We start from the raw sequence: 24,195 nt of genomic DNA on the forward strand, positions 1-24,195 counted from the left end.
GTTTAGGTTACTGCGGTAGCGTATCAGAGCAGTAACCATTGTGCAAGGTGACATGCCTGCTGATTTGGAAAAAAAAATCAAAGCCCTAAAGGCCAGTACTGACGGGAGAGGTGTGTGCTGAGCGATCTTAACACAGACCGCTCAGCACACATCTCTCCCCCAGATATATGCTGAGCGAGGGGGACAGACGGGGCGGCACTCATTTCACCCAGCGGGTAAAATGAGCGATGTACTAGATTGAGCATGCATGCAGGCCAATCTAGCACCGGCAATAGTGACGCGCGGGCCGCGCATCGCTATGGGGGGTACACATGGAGAGATCGGTGCTTAACTTCTAAGCAATCTAGTCAGATTGATTAGAATTTAGGCACTGATCTCTCCATGTGTACCCCCCTTAAGACTCATTTCCTTTTTTCAGAGCATAAAGCCAAAAAAGAAATGTTCCAAATGTAATTTTAAATTCTGCTTCTTATATCTCCATCTATAATAGGAAAATTGACTTTTTAGAAAAAAAACAAAAAGGTACATTGTTTCAGAGTAAATTAACATACTGTACACACTGGACAAAACCAATTTCAGCCCAACAAATTACAATATATGGGAAAAGTATTTGGAGTCTGCATTTTATTTGTAACATAAATCCTCCTGTAAAAAGTGCCCAAATAAGATATTTGTTTCAATGTTCAAAAAGTAAATTAAAAGCACCTATATGAAAACTGCAAAATTCAGTAAGTGGAAATAAATTATGAAATGTAGCATCCAATATCATTCCATCAATCTTATTAGTACAGTTTACAAAATGAAACAAATAATTGATAAGTAGCTACGGCCGTGGTTCTCAAACTGTGTGCCCTGAGCTGGTGGTCCAGGACCAATCAAAATTATTAACGGTCAATTTAATAGACAAAACCAGTGCTTGTGGCTTCCAATCATAAAATATGTGGAGAAACAGAAATGTATCCTGCCCTCCTCCACGTAACTGAACCTAAGGATGACATATAAACACAATTTAATATTTTTTCTTGAATTTCTCAAGAAATTTACGGCCTAGGGGTGCAGGAAAAAAATTGATACTGTAGTGCGCCGTGATTCAAAAAAGTCTGGGAACCACTGAGCTATGGGTTACATAACCCTCTTTCTTAAAACCTGAAATAGATTCTCTTTATATAGATATTGTTAGGGTAAGGAGAACAGGTACCATATCCTGGGGTAGATGGCAGTGTGCACGTGCTGAGAGATCACACGAGGCTTATTGTGCAGAAAACTAGAAATAAACATAAAAAATCTAACTAAACACAGGATTATCCAAACTCACTAAAAAAATCCAAGGAGAAGATTACCAGACAACGCACTGGTCTTCAACAGAAGGTTTTTCTCTCACAGAGACTCCATAGTCTCCCTTTTCCCAGGCAGTGTGAGCAATGACCAGGCTGAAACCCCTAATTAGCCTACTGTGAGACTAAAAGCCCAAAGACCTGAACTGGACCTAAATGGATGGAGAACTTGTCCTCTCTTTTCACAACCAACCCCAGGCCCCTTATCTGGTTCTTACCAAAAGCTTTCAGCAGAAACAACACAATATCAAAGTGGGTGGTGTACAGCAGTATGGCATACCGCCACTTCCAGCACTGGGCATAGCAGTTTCCTGCACCGCTGTAAAACCAACTCACAGCCATGCAGACAGTCTGCTGAGGGAGCAGATAATCCCCCTTCCTTCTCATTGGTGGAGAGGAGCAGAGAAGGAGAGCGGGCTCAAGTTCTGTTCAAGTGCCACCCCGGCCCATAGACCTGCCGCCACCGGGACCTGAGGCTGCATCCTTCATCCACTGTGTCTCCGAACGCATGGATAGAAGAATGGCGGGTGAGAGGTGAAAGGGATCTTTCTCTTACGTCCTAGAGGAAACTGGGGTCCATTTAGTACCATGGGGTATAGATGGGTCCACTAGGAGCCATGGGCACTTTAAGAATTTGATAGTGTGCGCTGGCTCCTCCCTCTATGCCCCTCCTACCAGACTCAGTTTAGAAAATGTGCCGGAGTAGCCGGTCATGTCGCTGGAAGCTCCTAAGGCATTTTCTTCATTTATATTCTCTGTTTGTTATTTTCAGGCAGGACTGGATAGCACCAGCCTGCCTGCTTCGTGGGACTTAAGGGCCCCATACACTACTGCGACATGTCCGTCTGACATGTCGCAGGTGATCACCCCAGCAGCCTCCAGGGCGGCAGGATCACCCAAGATACATCATATGCTGTCCTTTTGCATACGGTATATCTTGGGCGATCCTAGCCATGCCTGCGGGGTCCGACATATCATGAGTACAGCACGTTCATTCTGGAGGATCCGATCCGATGCTCAAGGGAACGCGCATTAGTTCGGATCAGAAACACCTCCAAAATGCCCGATTTCACCCGATATATCAGGCCGAATGCCCGAAATCGGGCATTATCGTTCTAGTGTATGGGGCCCTTTAGGGGGAGGGAGGGGGTGGAACGGCCCAACCTCTTGAAGGGTTAATGGTTCCGTTCCCCGCTGACAGGACACTAGCTCCTGAGGGAACTATTCGCACTCCCCACCACGGCAAGCGTACATTCCCGCAGCACACCGCCACCACTAACAGATCCAGAAGAATGAAGAGTGGTGAGTACTAAGCCGGCGTCCCGGGTAGCGGGTCGCCGGCCATTATGGCGGCATAAGGGTACAGAGACGCACGACTTCTACGGGGGCGGCAGAGTATAAGGACTCCGTACACAGTGCAGACGCACCGCTTCTGAGGGAGCGAACTGAGTTTAAGTACACTACGGGTTTACACAGTACCCAGACTGGCATTACAGACTTAAATGGTGACTGACTCCATTTTAAGCACTAAAAATTACCTCAGCCAGTATAAAAAAGCAGGAAGACCGCGCGCCATTGAAGGAGCAGGACTTCACTATGAGCAGATCCAGCAGCTCACCAGCGCCATTTTCCCTCTCAGTGGATACAGACGCTGACTGACAGGGACGCGCAGCTCCTCTGGAGAGACTCCAGATTACCTCAGCGGCAGGGGAGGGAGTGCTTACTAGTATACTAAGTCCCCAATCTGGGTACCTAATCTACGACCCGGGTAAGCTTGGCATTAGCAGTAAGGGCGCTGTGTGCTGGCTCCAGGCTATCACTGTGTCTCTCTTGAAGGCCTCTTTGTGGGTTAATTGTGCTTTTAACGTGTGTGTGTGTGTGTGTGTGTGTGTGTGTGTGTGTGTGTGTGTGTGTGTGTGTGTGTGTGTGTGTGTGTGTGTGTGTGTGTGTGTGTGTGTGTGTGGTCACTGTATATCAGACAAAGAGTGCGTTTCATGTAAGGCACAGTGTTCCTCTTCTCCAGGGGGTTCACTACAGTGTACTCAGTGCAGTGCACCCTCCCAGACTGGCGGGGCAGAACCAGCTTGGCTGGATTCCATTAGAGGAATGATCTCCAATATTTCCACTAAATTGTCCCGCAATGAGAAAGAGACGCAATACTTAAGACAATCGATTACTGAGTTTATGAACAGAGACACAGTACCCTAACCAGCGTCTCAGTACCCTGCAATTTGTCCGCAAAAACATCCTTTGGCCCATATCCTGCAGTCTGACTCTGATGACGAGGGGTCAGACATGGAGGAGGGGGAGGTGGATGCAGAGGTGGGGGAGACTACTCTGTCACAGGGAATAGAGGCTCTCATAGAAGCTATTAGGAAGGTTCTGCATATCCCTGATAAGGTAACAGAGGCGACTGAGGGATCCTATTTTAATGTAAAAAAGAAATCCTCAGCCACTTTTCCTGTGTCAAAGGAACTAAGGGGCAGATGTATTAACCTGGAGACAGCATAAGGAAGTGATAAACCAATGGTAAGTGCAAGGTGATAAACGCGCCAGCCAATCAGCTCCAATATGTAAATTAACAATTTGAACCTGATTGGCTGGTGCATTTATCACCTTGCACTTATCACTGGTTTATCACTTCCTTATGCAGGTTAATACATCTGCCCCTAAATACCCTGTTTGAAGAACCGTTGCTTAATCCCGATAGGAAATTTCAAATCCCTTAAAGTTTGATATCATAATTTTTTACCTTTCCTCCTGAGGATAGGAAAAAATGGGAAAATCCACAGATAGTGGATGCATCAGTATCTAGGCTGTCATGGAAAATTGTATTACCTGTCTCCGGTGCAGCCTCCCTAAAAGACACGGCTGATCGTAGAATTGAGAATACATTCAAATCTTTGTATACAGCTGCTGGGGTGGCGCAGAGACCCACTATAGCATGTGGGTAGATTACTAAGGCCATCGCCAAATGGTCGGGTAACTTAATTGAGGGGTTAGGTACCTTGCCTAAGGGGGAGATTTTACTCCTGCTACATATACAGGACTCTGCAAATTTTATGGTGGAAGCCATAAAAGAAATAGGCTTGCTTAATGCACGCACCACTGCTATGGCAGTGTCAGCACGCAGAGGCTTACGGCTATGCCAGTGGACTGCCGACGCGGACTCCAGAAAAGGCGTGGAAGACCTACCCTTCACAGGAGAGGCCTTATTTGGAGATGAACTAGGCAAATAGATCTCCAAAGCTACTGCAAGTAAGTCCACGTATCTTCCTTCTGCAGTTTCCCCAGCCAGGAACGCTTACTCAGGACCTAATCTATAGTCCTTTCGGACTGCCAAGTTCAAGGGCAAAACCAGAGGTCCTTCTACAGCCACCAGAGGCGCTAGAGGTAAACCACGAAAACCAGCAACTGCAGGTTCACAGGAACAGAGCTCAAGTTCTGCTTCCTCAAAGCCTTCAGCATGACGGTAGGCCGCAATGCCTGGAAGACCAGCAGGTGGGAGCCCGACTAAAATTTTTCAGTCACATCTGGACAACATCATGCCAGGATCCCTAGGTCATAGATCTTATTTCCCAGGGCTACAGACTGGAGTTTCAGTAGCTCCCACCTCACAGATTCTTCAAATCAGGCTTACCAGTTTCACAGGAAGCAAATATAACCTTACAGGACGCCATTCAAATACTGGTACAGACTCAGGTCATTGTTCCAGTTCCACCTCATCTACAAAACAAGGGATAATATTCCAACCTGTTTGTAGTACCGAAACCGGACGGTTCGGTAAGACCGATTTTTGAACCTCAAGCCGTTGAACCCGTACTTACGAGTTTTCGAATTCAAGATGGAGTCTCTGAGAGCGGTGATCTCAGGTCTGGAGGAGAGGGAATTCCTAGTGTCTCTGGATATCAAGGATGTGTACCTTCACATTCCGATCTGGCCACCTCATCAGGCTTATCTACGGTTTGTATTGCAGGACTGCCACTACCAATTCCAGGCCCTGCCATTTCGTCTCTCCGCGGCACCGAGAGTGTTCACCAAGGTGATGGCAGAGATGATATTTCTACTCCGCAAACAGGGAGTGAACATAATTCCATACCTGGACGATCTTCTGATAAAGGCACTGTCCAGGAAGCGGTTGATGGACAGAATTCGCCTCTCAACCATACTACTCCTGGATCACGGGTGGATTCTGAACTTACCTGGAACCGACGCATAGACTTTTCTTTCTGGGAATGATACTGGACACAGAATCTCAGAGAGTGTTCCTTCCTGTGGAGAAGGCTATGGAAATCCAATCGATGGTTTGGCCTGTCCTGAAGCCAACCCAGATCTCGATGCATCTGTGCATTCGCCTTCTGGGGAAAATGGTGGCCTCTTACGAGGCTCTTCAGTACGGAAGGTTTCATGCGAGGCCTTTCCAGCTCGATCTATTGGACAAATGGTCCGGATCACATCTTCACATGCATCAGAGGATCAGTCTATCGCCAAGAGCCAGGATCTTCCTTCTGTGGTGGCTACAGACTACTCACCTTGTCGAGGGTCGGAGGTTCGGGATTCAGAATTGGATTCTACTAACCACGGCCGCAACCTCAGAGGTGGGGGGGCAGTCACCAAGGGGCTGCAGTTTCAAGGAAAATGGTCAAGTCGGGAAGTCGTCCTTCAAATAAACATCCTGGAACTGCAGGCCTCATCCCTACTTCGGAATCAGGCCATTCAAGTCCAGTCGGACAATGTAACGGCAGTAACGTACATAAACAGACAGGGCGGAACGAAAAGCAGAGCAGAAATGTCAGAGCTGTCAAAAATTTTCTCTGGGAGGTAAAACACACCGTGGAGTTGTCGGCGGTCTTCATTCCGGAAGTAGACAACTGGAAAGCAGACTTCCTCAGCAGACACGATCTGCACCCAGGGGAGTGGAGCCTTCACCCGGAAAAGTTCAGGTGCTTGACACGTCGGTGGGGATATCCACAAATTGACATGATGGCCTCTCGTCTCAACAAGAAGCTCAAGCGGTATTGTTCCAGGTCGAGAGACCCACAAGCAGTGGCGGTAGACGCTCTGACAACTCTGTGGGTCTACCAGATGGTGTACGTGTTTCCTCCACTTCCTCTGATCCCAAGAATTCTAAAAAGAATAAGAGGGGAAAAGGTTCAAGCAATACTCACTCCAATCGGAGCTGGTTTGAACCGTTACAGAAGGTTGACATAAAGTACCTTACGTGGAAGACCGTCACACTGTTGGCCTTGGCCTCAGCAAGACATGTGTCGGAACTAGGGGCGTTGTCTCATAAGAGTCCCTACTTAATTTTCCATGAGGACAGAGCTGAACTCAGAACCCATCAGCAATTTCTTCCTAAGGTGATGTCCGCTTTTCACATCAACCACCAACCTATTGTGGTTCCGGCTGTGACGGACACGTCTGCTACTTCAAAGTCTTTGGATGTTGTGAGGGCTTTGAAGGTGTATGTAAAGAGAACAGCGCGTCACAAAAATCCAACTCGCTGTTCGTTCTCTATGATCCCAATAAAATTGGGTGTCCTGCTTCAAAGCAGTCTATTGCACGCTGGATCAAGCTCACGATCCAACATACTTATTCCACGGCAGGATTGCCGTTTACAAAATCTGTACAGGCCCACTCTACTAGCTCGGTGGGTTCATCTTGGGTGGCTGGCCGGGGTGTCTCGGCTTTACAGCTCTGCCGAGCAGCTACTTGGTCAGGTTCGAACATGTTTGCAAAGTTCTACAAGTTCAAACTGAAGGTCCTCAGAGGCCAAAGTATCGGTCAATCAGTTCTGCAGAAACCTCAGCGCTCTCCTAACCAGTTTGGGAGCTTTGATACTTCCCCATGGTACTAAATGGATTCCCAGTATCCTCTAGGATGTAAGAGAAAATAGGATTTTAAATTACCTACCGGTAAATCCTTTTCTCGTAGTCCGTAGAGGATACTGGGCACCCGCCCGGTGCTTCGTTTTTCCTGCACTGTTACTTGGTTAAATATTCTGGTTTGTTCAGCCATTGCTGTTCATGTTTCAAGTTTGGTTAGAATGGCTTTCCTATTGTTCTGTGTGTGCTGGTTCGTAATCTCAACACTATTAGCTATCCTTCTCTCAAAGTATGTCCGTCTCCTCGGCACAGTTTCCTAGACTGAGTCTGGTAGGAGGGGCATAGAGGGAGGAGCCAGCGCACAATATCAAATTCTTAAAGTGCCCAAGGCTCCTAGTGGACCAGTCTATACCCCCATGGTACTAAATGGATTCCCAGTATCTTCTACGGACTAAGAGAAAAGGATTTAACGGTAGGTAATTAAAATCCTATTTTTTACACTTGAATCTCCATGCTGCCTGCCGGCCAGCCAGAGTTGCAGGAAATGGAAGCCAGCAGCTCTGCTATAATGATAATAAAGGGAAGGAGGGAGTGAGCGGTGCAGGAGTTAGAGAGGGAAGGTGAGGTGTAGGGGTAATAGAGGGAAGAAAGGAGTGAGAGGTGCAGGGGAGAGAGAGGGAAGGAGAGATGTAGGGGTAAATAGGAGGGAAGAAGTGAATGAGAGGTGCAGGAGTAAGTTAAACGTGCAGGGTTAAAGAGGGAGAGATGCTATGAAATGTGCATGAGATAAGTAAGGGATGAAGGGGTGAGAGAGGCCAGGAGAGGTATAGGGATGATAGATGGAAGAGGGTGTGAAATGTGCAGGGTTAAAGACAGACAGAAGCTATGAAAGGAGCAGGGGTAATTGAGAAAAGGATGAAGTAAGAGGAGCAGGAGTGACATGGGAAACATTAAGGAAAGGGGAAAATAAAACAGATATGGGAAAGAGGTGAATGGACACGGGAGGTAGTGAACTAACATCAGTTTATATCATATAATATGGTTTCTTTTATACTGTATAGTGTTCAAATTTCACATTATCGGAATTACACATGTCCTGACAACATTTTTTAAATAAACATGAAACACTGTGAATTGGACTGGGCACTGGATGCCTGTGTTTATGATGAATTTTACCAAGACGCACCTACCTCCATGACTATACTTTTCAACTATTGATGGCACCTGGGCATACCACATATATCTACTATGAGTGCCGGCCAGACTGAAAGATATAGATTATATATATATATATATCTATTATAAAGTACAAACTACAAAAGGTTGCCAATAGTGTATTTTATTATAAATATGATGATTGTTTATACGGTCAATAATTATGTGTACAAGTTAGCGTCTTGGAAATGATGCTTATATGAACTCTTTAGCAGTTGGAAGCCTTCTCAAACTTCACTCTCCACTTTGAATTAATTGGATGACTAGAAAATAAATCCCGTCACTCATTGGATCCTATAATGATACCCTCTTAATTTTCATATAATTTAATTAGTAGAAAATTGTTTTGGAGAAGGTTTCGAACCACTAAAGAGTTCAGTTCAGCATAATTTCCAAGAAGCTAATATGTACACAATGTATAAACAATCAGATTTATAGCACTACTACACTATTGGTGCCCTTTGGGGTTTCTATTGTAGTTTTAAATATAGATCCTATGTTGACAAAGGGTTATCCTTGTGGAGGTGCAAAATTTTGGACAATTTTTGAGATCATTCTTTGAGATCATTGTGAAATTAGCGCTGGAAAAGAGTTTTTAGTTTATAAATATTTATTTCAAACTGAAAACTATTTTTTAATGGACTCAAATATTTGTGAAAGTGGCACATGATGGCACCACTGCCACAGCAATCTGTCTGGAGCGTCCAAGTATGTGTCTGTATAGATTTTCTGAGGAGTATTTGTTTGTATGGGTTTTCTGAGGAGTATTTGTCTGTATGGATTTTCTGACAGATTTGTCTGTATGGGTTTTCTGAGGAGTATTTGTTTGTATGGGTTTTCTGAGGAGTATTTGTCTGTATGGGTTTTCTGACAGATTTGTCTGTATGGGTTTTCTGAGGAGTATTTGTTTGTATGGGTTTTCTGAGGAGTATTTGTCTGTATGGGTTTTCTGACAGATTTGTCTGTATGGGTTTTCTGAGGAGTATTTGTCTGTATGAGTTTTCTGACAGATTTGTCTGTATGGGTTTTCTGAGGAGTATTTGTCTGTATGGGTTTTCTGAGGAGTATTTGTCTGTATAGGTTTTCTGAGGAGTATTTGTCTGTATGGGTTTTCTGACAGATTTGTCTGTATGGGTTTTCTGAGGAGTATTTGTCTGTATGGGTTTTCTGAGGAGTATTTATCTGTATGGGTTTTCTGAGGAGTATTTGTCTGTATGGGTTTTCTGAGGAGTATTTGTCTGTATGGGTTTTCTGAGGAGTATTTGTCTGTATGGGTTTTCTGAGGAGTATTTGTCTGTATGGGTTTTCTGACAGATTTGTCTGTATGGGTTTTCTGAGGAGTATTTGTCTGTATGGGTTTTCTGAGGAGTATTTATCTGTATGGGTTTTCTGACATATTTGTCTGTATGGGTTTTCTGAGGAGTATTTGTCTGTATGGGTTTTCTGAGGAGTATTTATCTGTATGGGTTTTCTGACATATTTGTCTGTATGGGTTTTCTGAGGAGTATTTGTCTGTATGGGTTTTCTGACAGTTTTGTCTGCATGGGTTTTCTGAGGAGTATTTGTCTATGGGTTTTCTGAGGAGTATTTGTCTGTATGGGTTTTCTGAGGAGTATTTGTCTGTATGGGTTTTCTGAGGAGTATTTGTCTGTATGGGTTTTCTGAGGAGTATTTGTCTGTATGGGTTTTCTGAGGAGTATTTGTCTGTATGGGTTTTCTGACAGATTTGTCTGTATGGGTTTTCTGAGGGGAAGCATTACTTCCCTTTAATGGTAGCAATTTGCTCTTCATAGCTTTTACACTATTAAGTAGGACACATGGAATTGGATATTGGCTGTTTAATTAATGTCCAGATGACAAAAAGCAAATGAGATAGAGATAACCATACCACAGTAGGCCGCTTGACTACTTTCTCTAGCTTGGTGTGGCTGAATTCCAGGCTGATCACATTATAAAGTTTTTCCCGTTCGGTTTCTGGCGTTTCGTAGTATCGGACAAACTGTGACATACTCATGTCAGTGCCCTTCTGTGTGTTGACATCCATCACATCCACTACACGCCGACTTCCTGCAGGAGACAAGACACAACAAGCTCATACTATGTCACAGCCTAAGGCATTCAGATAGTAAACTGACTGCTGCATTAATCATGAACCGACAATGCACATTTTCTGTGACTATCAAATAAGCAATTACAAACTAGTATCTGGAAATTGCTTATTTCATTTTACTATTCATATCTACTGCATCATGTTCTTAAACCAGGGACATATTAGTTTTGCTATTGTCTTATATAATTATTCTCAAAAACCTGTACATAAATCAAAAGGAACAAATTAGCATGCACACACAAATAATATAAATCATACATTTGATTAATAATAATCTCTATTTCAAGTACAGAAGATGGCTACAACCCAATTATCATCCTCAGTGGGTGATTTTCAGATATGCACTTCTATATTAGTGAAAACTGGTGCAAAAATAAAAAAGTGCTATTGCCCATAGCAACCAGATGTTTGATTTCATTTTGTATACTCCACTACGGAAAGGACTTAAAATAAATAAGTACACCTTTTATCTTTCCTTCTATATAATGTCCGTTTACAAAAAGGCATTTATTGGGGTATACAACCAAAAGCCCCATTGGTCTAAAATCTGCTCTGTCTTGATTTGGCTACTGGATGCTCTCATCCTATTCACTTTAAAAATTGGAGCAGACTACAAAAAGGTGCTCTGACCCTAGAGAAATAAACGTTAAATACAAACGGTGGGATGTAATGTAGTCTGAGATCGCTGGAGGTGCGGGTTGCCGGACGATCTCAGCGTTTAAAAGGAACAGTCACTTACAAGGCATGGTTTTGTCTTGTAAGTGATTGTCCCTATAAAAAAAAATAATCCGAGATCAGCTGGCAACCCGCACCTCCAGCGATCTCGGACTACATTACATCCCGTCGATAGTGTGAGCTCCTCCCATCACAGCATATCGCAAAGTGAGCACAAAAACACAAACAACTGTTTGTTGATCAAATTTTACCATCTAGATTACCTACACAGATAAATATTGCATTCTAAGGGGTAAGATAGGTGGAAGAACACTACAGGTGCTTCAACACAAATCCACCGGAATCAATCTCCTATAGTTCCACCCAAAAACCGACACTACTTCTTATATATTAATGATTGGAGATAATTCTGGCGCTAGTGAATGTAAATATGGGCAATTTAATGGCTATAATTCAAATAAGGAAAAAAAAAGTGATTTTATTGTTATATTATGTTATACTCACTTGTATATTTTTCTTTTTTTTATATTGAATCAATTTGTATTTTATATTGCGTACTATATACCATTGTGGCACCTCATCTCTTAATAGGTAGACGTGACGTCCATGGAAGTAATTTATGTTTTTACTTTCATGTGGTTTTTTTTCCTTACTTGAAATCTAACAAAACTAGTGCAGCAATGTGCGTTGCTTACCGCCCAAGCTAACAGTGTCGAAGAACGCCATTTACCTGCATCTCCCAACTTAAGTGCAGGGTGTGATGCAGCTACTTGCATATCTCTGGGCACTCATATTGCCCCGGTAGAGACATGTCTAAAACAAGTTTTAGAAATCATGCTGGTAAAAACAGATAGATTTCCAGATTCCTGCCCATCTGATTTCAGTGGTTAGAATGTAAGGATTCTACCTCATACAAATCACATTCAACACACTGATATCTAACATCCAGACTTTAATATGCTCATATTTATTTTTAACTTGGTATATAGTTTCCCCTCACAATCTATTGTTTTATGTTTGGAAAGCAGCTATTTTGGCAGATCTTTAAATGATGCTACCTTGATAAAACTGGAATCCTACCCCCCCCCCCCCCCCCCCCCCCCCCTCCGCCACCACCCTTCCCCCAAAACCAAGTCACCTTCTGGTAATGTTTGGACGCAAATAACAATCATTTGCTATCAAAAGCCGGAAAATGGGCAAAAGTGCTAGTTCAGATAAATTTGTTAAACAAATAGATTTAACCAATTTGTCTAAATGTCCATTTCTGTCTGTTTTCCAGTGTTTGGGAGCAAATGGTTGATTGTCATTTGCTCCTATACATTACCAGACTCTCCTTCCAACAAGACAGATTAGACAGAATCTTATAGTGTGTAACCAGCTTTAGTCAGTCAATATTTTGCATGAGACAATTCCTTAAGCTGGGCATACACTATACAAAAATCTGGCAAATCATCTGCCAGATCTGGCTGGTTGGAATGAACATCTGGTAATGGATAAGATCAAATGACAATAGACCATTTGCTCCCAAACACTGGAAAACAGACAAAAACGGACGTTCAGACAAACTGTGTGAACAACAGTTTTTGTCCATTTTCCAGTGTTTGGGAGCAAATGGTCTATTGTGATTTGCTCTCATCCATTACCAGATTGTCATTCCAATCTGCCAGATAATTGTAAAGTGTATGCCCAGCTATACACTAGTCTTAAGCTGGATACACACTAAGATCTGTCCAATCTTTCTGGTTGGCCCAATAAACTGGTAACGTATGGGAGCAAAGGACAATGGATCATTTGCTCCCAAGCACTGAAAAACAGACAAAAATGGACGTTCAGATAAAATTGCTTAAATCCATTTGATTTAACCAATTTGTCCGAACGACCGTTTTGCCCATTTTCTGGCTTTTGAGAACAAATGCTTGATTGTCATTTGCTCCAATACATTACCAGATTTTCGCTCCAACCAGAAAGACTGCATAGATAATCTTACAGTGTGTATCCAGCATTAGTTGAGCAATGTTTTGTCTACTGTACAATTTTCTATGTTGTAAAAATGAAAGAAAACTATATAGATTATACAAATAATCATAGGTGCAAATACAAAATGTACTCTTTCAAAAGACATGGGCAAATCGTGACCCACTCATCAAGTTTAAGACAGTGCAATCTTCCATTCCCACCTCACTTCAGCCTAGAGCTGCGTACACACTAGACCAGGGGTTCTCAAACTCGGTCCTCAGGACCCCACACAGTGCATGTTTTGCAGGTAACCCAGCAAGTGCACAGGTGTATTAATTACTCACTGCCCCATTTTATAAGGTCCAGAGGTGGAGCTAATTATTTCACTTGTGATTCTGTGAGGAGACCTGCAAAACATGCACTGTGTGGGGTCCTGAGGGCCGAGTTTGCTGACCTGTGCACTAGACGATGTGTGTGCCCAGCAACATAGTAAACAGCGGGATCCGATGGCAGGGCCAGTATGGCACGTGCATACACACTTGCCGATGCCAGCAGCGACGGCAGAGTGTGTGGGAGGGGGGTGAGTGGGGGCCATGCATTCTGGATTGCGCATACTCAGCAGCATAGTGCATACAGAAAAGGTACAATCTCACTTGCGCTCCAAATCGTCCAATACTTGGGTTGAATCTCAATGTAATGATTTCTCAATGAATTTCAGATGATGTATAATCCAATGTAACCACATAAAAAAATGAATAATAAAACAATAGTGTAATACTGTAAATACAACAAAGTTCCACTAATAGGTGATGAAGAATGGAGGATAAATGTGTAGATAGTCCCAATCCAATTAGAAGTCTCTCCTTCCTTTACGTGGACACCCGAAGTGATGGTAGATGGAAACTTGAGAAGATTCTTACATGAATGCTTACTTGTAACAAATGGATGTGAAGCACATAAAGGTTTCTTTGGACGTCTATCAGGTCCTCACTTGGTATGAATGGGGTTAAAAGCCAATAATCACTAAGAATACTGGAGGAAATTACTAAAACGCATCCTGGAACTGGATGAGGATTTGGTATATTAGGTCAGGAGAGACCGTGTCAACGTGACAATGATGACCTGGTCATTATGTCGACAGAACATGTCTACATGTTCAGCATGTCGACATTGGTGGCAATGTTGACATTTTAAATACATTGACTAAAGCCCCTTTCACATTGCACAAATAATAAGAATTTACTTACCGATAATTCTATTTCTCATAGTCCGTAGTGGATGCTGGGACTTCCGTAAGGACCATGGGGGGATAGCGGCTCCGCAGGAGACTGGGCACAAAAGTAAAAGCTTTAGACTAGCTGGTGTGCACTGGCTCCTCCCCCTATGACCCTCCTCCAAGCCTCAGTTAGGATACTGTGCCCGGACGAGCGTACATAATAAGGAAGGATTTTGAATCCCAGGTAAGACTCATACCAGCCACACCAATCACACCGTACAACTTGTGATCTGAACCCAGTTAACAGTATGATAAACGTAGGAGCCTCTGAAAAGATGGCTCACAACAATAAACAACCCGATTTTTTTGTAACAATAACTATATACAAGTATTGCAGACAATCCGCACTTGGGATGGGCGCCCAGCATCCACTACGGACTATGAGAAATAGAATTATCGGTAAGTAAATTCTTATTTTCTCTGACGTCCTAGTGGATGCTGGGACTTCCGTAAGGACCATGGGGATTATACCAAAGCTCCCAAACGGGCGGGAGAGTGCGGATGACTCTGCAGCACCGAATGAGAGAACTCCAGGTCCTCCTCAGCCAGGGTATCGAATTTGTAAAATTTTGCAAACGTGTTTGCCCCTGACCAAGTAGCTGCTCGGCAAAGTTGTAAAGCCGAGACCCCTCGGGCAGCCGCCCAAGATGAGCCCACTTTACTTGTGGAATGGGCTTTAACAGATTTTGGCTGTGGCAGTCCTGCCACAGAATGTGCAAGCTGAATTGTACTACAAATCCAACGAGCAATCGTCTGCTTAGAAGCAGGAGCACCCAGCTTGTAGGGTGCATACAGGATAAACAGCGAGTCAGATTTTCTGACTCCAGCCGTCCTGGAAACATATATTTTCAGGGCCCTGACTACGTCCAACAACTTGGAGTCCTCCAAGTCCCTAGTAGCCGCAGGCACCACAATAGGTTAGTTCATGTGAAACGCTGAAACCACCTTAGGGAGAAATTGAGGACGAGTCCTCAATTCTGCCCTGTCTGAATGAAAAATTAGGTAAGGGCTTTTATATGACAAAGCCGCCAATTCTGAGACACGCCTGGCTGACGCCAGAGCTAACAGCATGACCACCTTCCATGTGAGATATTTTAATTCCACAGTGGTGAGTGGTTCAAACCAATGTGATTTTAGGAACCCTAAAACTACATTGAGATCCCAAGGTGCCACTGGTGGCACAAAAGGAGGCTGTATATGCAGTACCCCCTTGACAAACGTCTGAACTTCAGGCACTGAAGCCAGTTCTTTCTGGAAGAAGATCGACAGGGCCGAAATTTGAACCTTAATGGATCCTAATTTTAGGCCCATAGACAGTCCTGCTTGCAGGAAATGCAGGAAACGACCCAGTTGAAATTCCTCTGTGGGGGCCTTCTTGGCCTCACACCACGCAACATATTTTCGCCAAATGCGGTGATAATGTTTCGCGGTTACATCCTTCCTGGCTTTGATCAGGGTAGGGATGACTTCATCTTCTTACTCCTCTCCTTCTTATGATTCTCAGTACCTTGGGTATGAGAGGCAGAGGAGGGAAAACATACACCGACTGGTACACCCACGGTGTTACCAGAGCGTCCACCGCTATTGCCTGAGGGTCCCTTGACCTGGCGCAATATCTGTCCAGTTTTTTGTTGAGACGGGACGCCATCATGTCCACCTTTGGTTTTTCCCAACGGTTTACAATCACTTGAAAGACTTCTGGGTGAAGTCCCCACTCCCCCGGGTGGAGGTCGTGTCTGCTGAGGAAATCTGCTTCCCAGTCGTCCACTCCCGGAATGAACACTGCTGACAGTGCCACCACATGATTTTCCGCCCAGCGAAGAATCCTTGCAGCTTCTGCCATTGCCCTCCTGCTTCTTGTGCCGCCCTGTCTGTTGACGTGGGCGACTGCCGTGATGTTGTCCGATTGGATCAATACCGACTGACCCTGAAGCAGAGGCCTTGCTTGACTTAGGGCATTGTAAATGGCCCTTAGTTCCAGGATATTTATGTGAAGAGACGTTTCCATGCTTGACCACAAGCCCTGGAAATTTCTTCCCTGTGTGACTGCTCCCCAGCCTCTCAGGCTGGCATCGGTGGTCACCAGCATCCAATCCTGAATGCCGAATCTGCGGCCCTCTAGAAGATGAGCACTCTGTAACCACCACAGGAGAGACACCCTTGTCCTTGGAGATAGGGTTATCCGCTGATGCATCTGAAGATGCGATCCGGACCATTTGTCCAGCAGATCCCACTGAAAAGTTCTTGCATGGAATCTTCCGACTGGAATCGCTTCATAAGAAGCCACCATTTTTCCCAGGACTCCCGTGCATTGATGCACTGACACTTGGCCTGGTTTTAGGAGTTTCCTGACTAGCTCGGATAACTCCCTGGCCTTCTCCTCCGGGAGAAACACCTTTTTCTGGACTGTGTCCAGAATCATCCCCAGGAACAGTAGACGTGTTGTTGGAATCAGCTGTGATTTTGGGATATTTAGGATCCACCCGTGCTGACGTAGCACTACCTGAGATAGTGCTACTCCGACCTCTAACTGTTCCCTGGACCTTGCCCTTATCAGGAGGTCGTCCAAGTAAGGGATAATTAAGACGCCTTTTCTTCGAAGAAGAATCATCATTTCGGCCATTACCTTGGTAAAGACCCGTGGTGCCGTGGACAATCCAAACGGCAGCGTCTGAAACTGATAATGACAGTTTTGTACCACAAACCTGAGGTACCCTTGGTGAGAAGGGTAGATTGGGACATGGAGATAAGCATCTTTGATGTCTAGAGATACCATATAGTCCCCTTCTTCCAGGTTCGCTATCACTGCTCTGAGTGACTCCATCTTGAATTTGAACCTTTTTATGTAAGTGTTCAAGGATTTTAGATTTAAAATTGGTCTCACCGAGCCGTCCGGCTTCGGTACCACAAACAGCGTGGAATAATACCCCTTTCCCTGTTGTAGGAGGGGTACCTTGATTATCACCTGCTGGGAATACAGCTTGTGAATAGCTTCCACTACCGCCTCCCTGTCGGAGGGAGACGTTGGTAGAGCAGACTTCAGGAACCGGCGAGGGGGAGACGTCTCGAATTCCAATTTGTACCCCTGTGATACTACCTGCAGGATCCAGGGGTCCACTTGCGAGTGAGCCCACTGCGCGCTGAAATTCTTGAGACGGCCCCCCACCGTGCCTGAGTCCGCTTGTAGAGCCCCAGCGTCATGCTGAAGACTTGGCAGAAGCGGGGGAGGGCTTCTGCTCCTGGGAAGAGGCTGCCTGGTGCAGTCTTTTTCCCCTTCCTCTGCCCCGGGGCAGAAATGAGTGGCCTTTTGCCCGCTTGCCCTTATGGGGACGAAAGGACTGAGTTTGAAAAGACGGTGTCTTTTTCTGCTGAGAGGTGACCTGGGGTAAAAAGGTGGATTTTCCAGCCGTTGCCGTGGCCACCAGGTCCGATAGACCGACCCCAAATAACTCCTCCCCTTTATACGGCAATACTTCCATATGTCGTTTGGAATCCGCATCACCTGACCACTGTCGCGTCCATAACGCTCTTCTGGCAGAAATGGACATCGCACTCACTCTAGATGCCAGGGTGCAAATATCCCTCTGTGCATCTCGCATATATAGTAATGCATCCTTTAAATGCTCTATAGTTAATAATATACTGTCCCTATCCAGGGTATCAATATTTTCAGTCAGGGAATCCGACCAAGCCACTCCAGCGCTGCACATCCAGGCTGAGGCGATTGCTGGTCGCAGTATAACACCAGTATGTGTGTATATACCTTTTAGGATATTTTCCAGCCTTCTATCAGCTGGTTCCTTGAGGGCGGCCGTATCGGGAGACGGTAACGCCACTTGTTTTGATAAGCGTGTGATTTATTAGAAATCAGCAGTTTTTTATCGGGGGAAAACCACGCTTTATCACACACCTCATTTAATTCATCTGATTCAGGAAAAACTACTGGTAGTTTTTTCACACCCCACATAATACCCTTTTTTGTGGTACTTGTAGTGTCAGAAATATTCAATGCCTCCTTCATTGCCGTGATCATGTAATGTGTGGCCCTACTGGACATTACGTTTGTCTCCTCACCGTCGACACTGGATTCAGTATCCGTGTCTGGGTCTGTGTCGACCATCTGAGGTAACGGGCGTTTTAGCGCCCTTGACGGTGTCTGAGACGCCTGAACAGGCACTAATTGATTTGCCGGCTGTCTCATGTCGTCAACAGTTTTTTGCAAAGTGCTGACATGGTCACGTAATTCTTTAAATACGACCATCCAGTCAGGTGTCGACTCCCTAGGGGGTGACATCACTAACACAGGCAATTGCTCTGCTTCCACATCATTTTCCTCCTCATACATGTCGACACAATCGTACCGACACCCAGCACACACACAGGGAATGCTCTGAAAGAGGACAGGACCCCACGAGCCCTTTGGGGAGACAGAGGGAGAGTTTGCCAGCACACACCAGAGCGCTATATATATACAGGGATAACCTTATGTAAGTGTTTCTCCCTTTATAGCTGCTGTTTTATATTAGCGGCCAATAGTGCCCCCCCTCTCTTGTTTTACCCTGATTCTTGTAGCAAGGACTGCAGGGGAGAGTCAGGGAGCTGTCCTTCCAGCGGAGCTGTGAAAGAAAATGGCGCTTGTGTGCTGAGGAGAAAGGCTCCGCCCCCTTCACGGCGGCCTTTTCTCCCGCTTTTTTCAGGAAAACTGGCAGGGGATAAATGCATCCATATAGCCCAGGAGCTATATGTGATGCATTTCTTTAGCCATATAAGGTTTTTATAGTGTTTTATTGCGTCTCAGAGCGCTCCCCCCCAGCGCCCTGCACCCTCAGTGACCGGAGTGTGAAGTGTGCTGAGAGCAATGGCGCACAGCTGCAGTGCTGTGCGCTACCTTATCTGAAGACAGGAACGTCTTCTGCCGCCGATTTCTCCGGACCTCTTCGCTCTTCTGGCTCTGTAAGGGGGCCGGCGGCGCGGCTCCGGGACCCATCCAGGCTGAACCTGTGATCGTCCCTCTGGAGCTAATGTCCAGTAGCCAAGAAGCCCAATCCACTCTGCACGCAGGTGAGTTCGCTTCTTCTCCCCTTAGTCCCACGATGCAGTGAGCCTGTTGCCAGCAGGACTCACTGAAAATAAAAAACCTATTTAAACTTTTACTTCTAAGCAGCTCAGGAGAGCCACCTAGCATGCACCCTTCTCGTTCGGGCACAAAAATCTAACTGAGGCTTGGAGGAGGGTCATAGGGGGAGGAGCCAGTGCACACCAGCTAGTCTAAAGCTTTTACTTTTGTGCCCAGTCTCCTGCGGAGCCGCTATCCCCCCATGGTCCTTACGGAAGTCCCAGCATCCACTAGGACGTCAGAGAAAACCTGGTATCGACCCGGTATATTGCCGGGTCGACACGGGTCACTGTGCGGAGTGAAAACGTCCCTTCAGAAATCCTGTGTCGCCTGACCCGGTAATTCAACCCAGGTTATAAGAAGGGTTATTGCTGGGTTGAATACCGGGTCAGTGGCACTGCGAACGGGTTGCCGGGTCAATGCGAACAGGTACCCGTTCACTACATAGGGAGAGGCGGCACGGAAATGATCTCATCTCCAGCGCCGCCTCCACCCCCGATGACGCCGCAGTACCCGACAACGGATAGTATATTGCCGGTCGGGATGGCAGCATCTAGAGTCCAATACCAGATCCCACCTTGGAAGGACTGGTTTACAATTCCCAGGTGGGACCCAGCATTGGCGATGTGAAAGGGGTATTATTAATGTCGACGATATGACTACATACTCTGGTCAAGATCACCCGGAATTTTGTTCTATTACATATACTTAATCGTCCTATGCACCTGTAATTAATTAGGTACTTCACCACTTTCGTGGCTATTTTGTCAACATCAGTTTTAAAGCCCCAGGTCACATGAGTAAATTCTGTAAAGCTGCTGGCCCTCACTGGGAATTTTTTCCTGCTGCCCTGAGAGAGAGATTATTTCCCTGGACTCAGGCACGTCTGTTACACCCGTCTGTTGTAATAAAGAAGGCATATTGTTGGTTCCTTTTGTCCTCCAAGGACTTTGATACTTCCACTGTGCTTGTAGCCAGTCTTTTACATGCTGCTCTGTATGACTGTTATTGTCGATAATCCTTAGGCATTAAAAAAAGAATAGGTATTTAGGTGCAACTGTATCAATTATCTGGTTTTAGACCTAATAATTATTTCTTATACCCGCTTCTCACTGCAGTAAGTTTCACCTGAATGTACTAATATACAGTGCATCTGTAAAGTATTTACAGCGTTTCACTTTCTCCACATTTTGTTATGTTACAGCGTTATTCCAAAATGCAATAAAAAAAAATTTCCCCCTCAAAATTCTACACATACAATACCCCATAACGAGAAAAAAGGATTTTTTTAGATTTTTGCAAATTTATTAAAAATAAAAAACAAAGAAATCACATGTACATAAGTATTCACAGCCTTTGCCATGAAGCTCAAAATTGAGCTCAGCTGCGTTGCATGAGATGTTCCTACAGCTTAATTGGAGTCCACCTGTGGTAAATTCAGTTGATTGGACATGATTTGGAAAGGTACACACCTGTCTATATAAGGTCCCACACTTTACAGTGCATGTCTCAGCACAAACCAAGCATGAAGTCAAAGGAATTCTCTGTAGACCTCTGAGACAGGATTGTCTGGAGGCACAAATCTGGGAAATCTGCTGCTTTGAAGGTCCCAATGAGCACAGTGGCATCTATCATCCGTAAATGGAAGAATTTCGGAACCACCAGGACTCTTCCTAGAACTGGCCGGCCGTCTAAACTGAGTGATCGGGGAAGAATGACCCTAGTCAGGGAGGTGACCAAGAACCCGATGGTCACTCTGTCAGAGCTACACTGTGGAGAGAGGAGAACCTTCCAGAAGGACAACCATCTCTGCAGCAATCCACCAATCAGGCCTGTACAGTAGAGTGGCCAGACAGAAGCCACTCCTTAGTAAAAAAGCACATGGCAGCCCACCTGGAGTTTGCCAAAATGCATCTGAAGGACTCACATGAGAAACAAAATTCTTTGGTTTGATGAGACATTGCTGTGGGGAGGTTTTCATGTACAGAGACATCTTGGATGAAAACATGCTCCAGAGTGCTCTTGACCTCAGACTGGGGCGACAGTTCATCTTTCAGCAGGACAACGACCCTAAGCACACAGCCAAGATATCAAAGGAGTGGCTTCAGGACAACTCCGAGAATGTCCTTGAGTGGCCCAGCCAGAGCCCAGACTTGAATCCGATTTTACATCTCTGGAGAGATCTGAAAATGGCTGTGCATCGACGCTTCCCATTCAACCTGATAGAGCTTGAGAGGTGCTACAAAGAGGAATGGGCGAAACTGCCCAAAGATAGATGTGCCAAGCTTGTGGCATCATATTCAGAAAAACTTGAGGCTGTAATTGCTGCCAAAGATGCATCAACAAAGTATTGAGCAAAGGCTGTGAATACTTATGTACATGTGATTTCTTAGTTTTTTATTTTTAAGAAATTTGCAAAAATCTCAACAAAAACTTTTTCACGTTGTCATTATGGGGTATTGTGTGTAGAATTTTGAGGGAAAAAATGAATTTATTCCATTCTGGAATAAGGCTGTAACATAACAAAATGTGGAAAAAGTGAAGTGCTGTGAATACTTTCCGGATGCACTGTACACATGCAGGGAACAGGGTCTCTGAATGCAATCCTTTCACTCCTCTTTCAGAACTAAGCAGGTGTAGAGGCCATTGGTGGTAATTTGTGCAAATTGTCATCTGAAAAGGTCATTAGGTGCCTGGTTCAAGGTAAGTCAGAAGCTTGTTAAATCTCAGAGTTTAGCAGCCCCCATAGAAACAGATGAGGGCTGCTTCTGCTGTCAGAAATGGAGGGACCATGATACCCCCAGAAAACAGCCCACAAATACTGTTTAATAAATAGGCTCCTTTGTGGAAGGCTTATAAAAAGATTGCTTGTAAGAACCCAAAACCTATGGAGAGAAAAATGTGTCTCCTCATTCAACAAAACACTAAAGTTACAGCCTTGTTTGCTGTATAATATCACTCTGGTTAAATAGTTATAAACACAATTGGAGTTTTATTTATTTATTTTTATTGCTATTATTACTATTATTATTATTATTATTATTATTTTTCACTCGGTACTGAAAAGTGTCTAGGGCTTTTTGTATCGTTGCTTGTCTGAATTTATTTGAAAGAAAGGATGTACTTTAAAAACTATGGAAGGAAACCGCATCCTATATAATAAAAGGCTAACACTGCTCCTCACCTCTATGGTGGGAATTCAAGTGTTTTGCTCGGCAGCGGCCACTAAATGGTGCCCGACGGAGCAATTAAAGTGTTGCTCTGTTTGGGGGCACATAGCCGCCGGAGCCGACATTACTGTCATGTTGTCCAGTCATTTTGACGGGCTGATAACTAGTTTATTTCAAATTACTGTAAAGCAAGCACAGACAGATGGATTACATAATATAGATATAATTCTGTTGTATTATACCTCATATATGCAAGTCACCTATAGACCTAAGCTAGCAATAACAGAGTAATTGGATTTTAAGGTTGGAAGACAGAAGAAATTCAGGGATTTAAGTATTTTTATTTAAAATAAATTAGGGTTTTTTCCTAGAATGCTGTAAAATGTTTTAATTAAAAGTAATTTACAAGTCGGGTGGGACTACAAGTGATAGCAATCTCTGGCAACCATGGCTACAAGCACCAGCATAGCCAAACACTTTAGACATTGCAGGGCTTGCTGGGACCTCTAGTTCACTTTAATACATTTTTTTTAAATTTTCTAATGCCACACTCACCTCATAGTGCTGTCAGTACAAAGTTGGATTTTACTAGGGAAGGGGGGGGGGGGGGGGGTTACACTTGTTGTCTGGGCCCTTAGGAATTTCAGCAATATGGCTGGTGAACATTATGGTGGTGGCACCCAAGCCTAGGCTGTTATACTTTGAGGGGAAGACGTCCGGTTTTTGTTTTGTTTTTTTGCTTTCTGCTTTTGCGATTCATGCTGAATTAGGTCCCATATACGCAAGTTTTGCCCAAGATTTTTGTGGCCACAAAGGGGGTCTCTCCGAGTTGATCGTAGCTGTGCTAAATTTAGCACAACTACGATCATCTTCCCTGACATGCGGGGGGACGCCCAGCACAGGGCTGTAGAAAATGGTGTTAACGTCCCAACAAACTCTTCCGCAGGAGATTTCTTGGATTCACACCAAGACACATTTTCTCCAAATACGGTGGTAATGTTTAGACGCTACTCCTTTCCTGGTCTGAATAAGAGTCGAGATGACTTCCTTGGGAATACCCTTTCGGGCTAGGATCCGGCGCTCAACAGCCATGCCGTCAAATGTAGCCGCGGTAAGTCTTGATACATGCACGGCCCCTGCTGTAGCAGGTCCTCTCTAGGAGGAAGAGGGTCTTCTATGAGCAACTCCTGAAGATCCGGGTACCAAGCCCTCCTTGGCCAGTCTGGGGCAATGAAGATTGCACAAACTCTTGTTCTTCTTATTAGCTTGAGAACTTTTGGAATCAGTGGAAGTGGATGGAAGACATACACCGACTTGAACACCCACTGGGCCACCAGCGCATCCACTGCTATTGCTTAAGGGTCTCTCGACCTGGAACAATACCTCTGAAGCTTCTTGTTGAGACGAGATGCCATCATGTCTACTAGAGGAACTCCCCAAAGACTTGTCACATCTGCAAAGACTTCTTGGTGGAGGCCCCACTCTCCTGGATGGAGATTGTGTCTGCTGAGGAAGTCT

At 44.8% G+C, this 24,195-nt stretch overlaps 1 protein-coding gene across 10 annotated transcripts in view; it reads right to left on the minus strand.

Moving 5' to 3' along the window:
- The window catches only part of KDM2B (lysine demethylase 2B), a 473,004-nt gene that overhangs the window by 369,322 nt on the left and 79,487 nt on the right, over nt 1-24,195 (minus strand). For all 10 annotated transcript variants that reach the window (XM_063964438.1, XM_063964435.1, XM_063964434.1 and 7 more), the window contains one exon: nt 10,263-10,441. In XM_063964438.1, coding sequence (XP_063820508.1) covers nt 10,263-10,441 — 179 coding nt within the window. The remainder of the gene's footprint in view (nt 1-10,262; nt 10,442-24,195) is intronic.

This window comes from Pseudophryne corroboree, chromosome 1 (genome assembly GCF_028390025.1).
Source record: "Pseudophryne corroboree isolate aPseCor3 chromosome 1, aPseCor3.hap2, whole genome shotgun sequence".
Lineage (NCBI taxonomy): Eukaryota > Metazoa > Chordata > Amphibia > Anura > Myobatrachidae > Pseudophryne > Pseudophryne corroboree.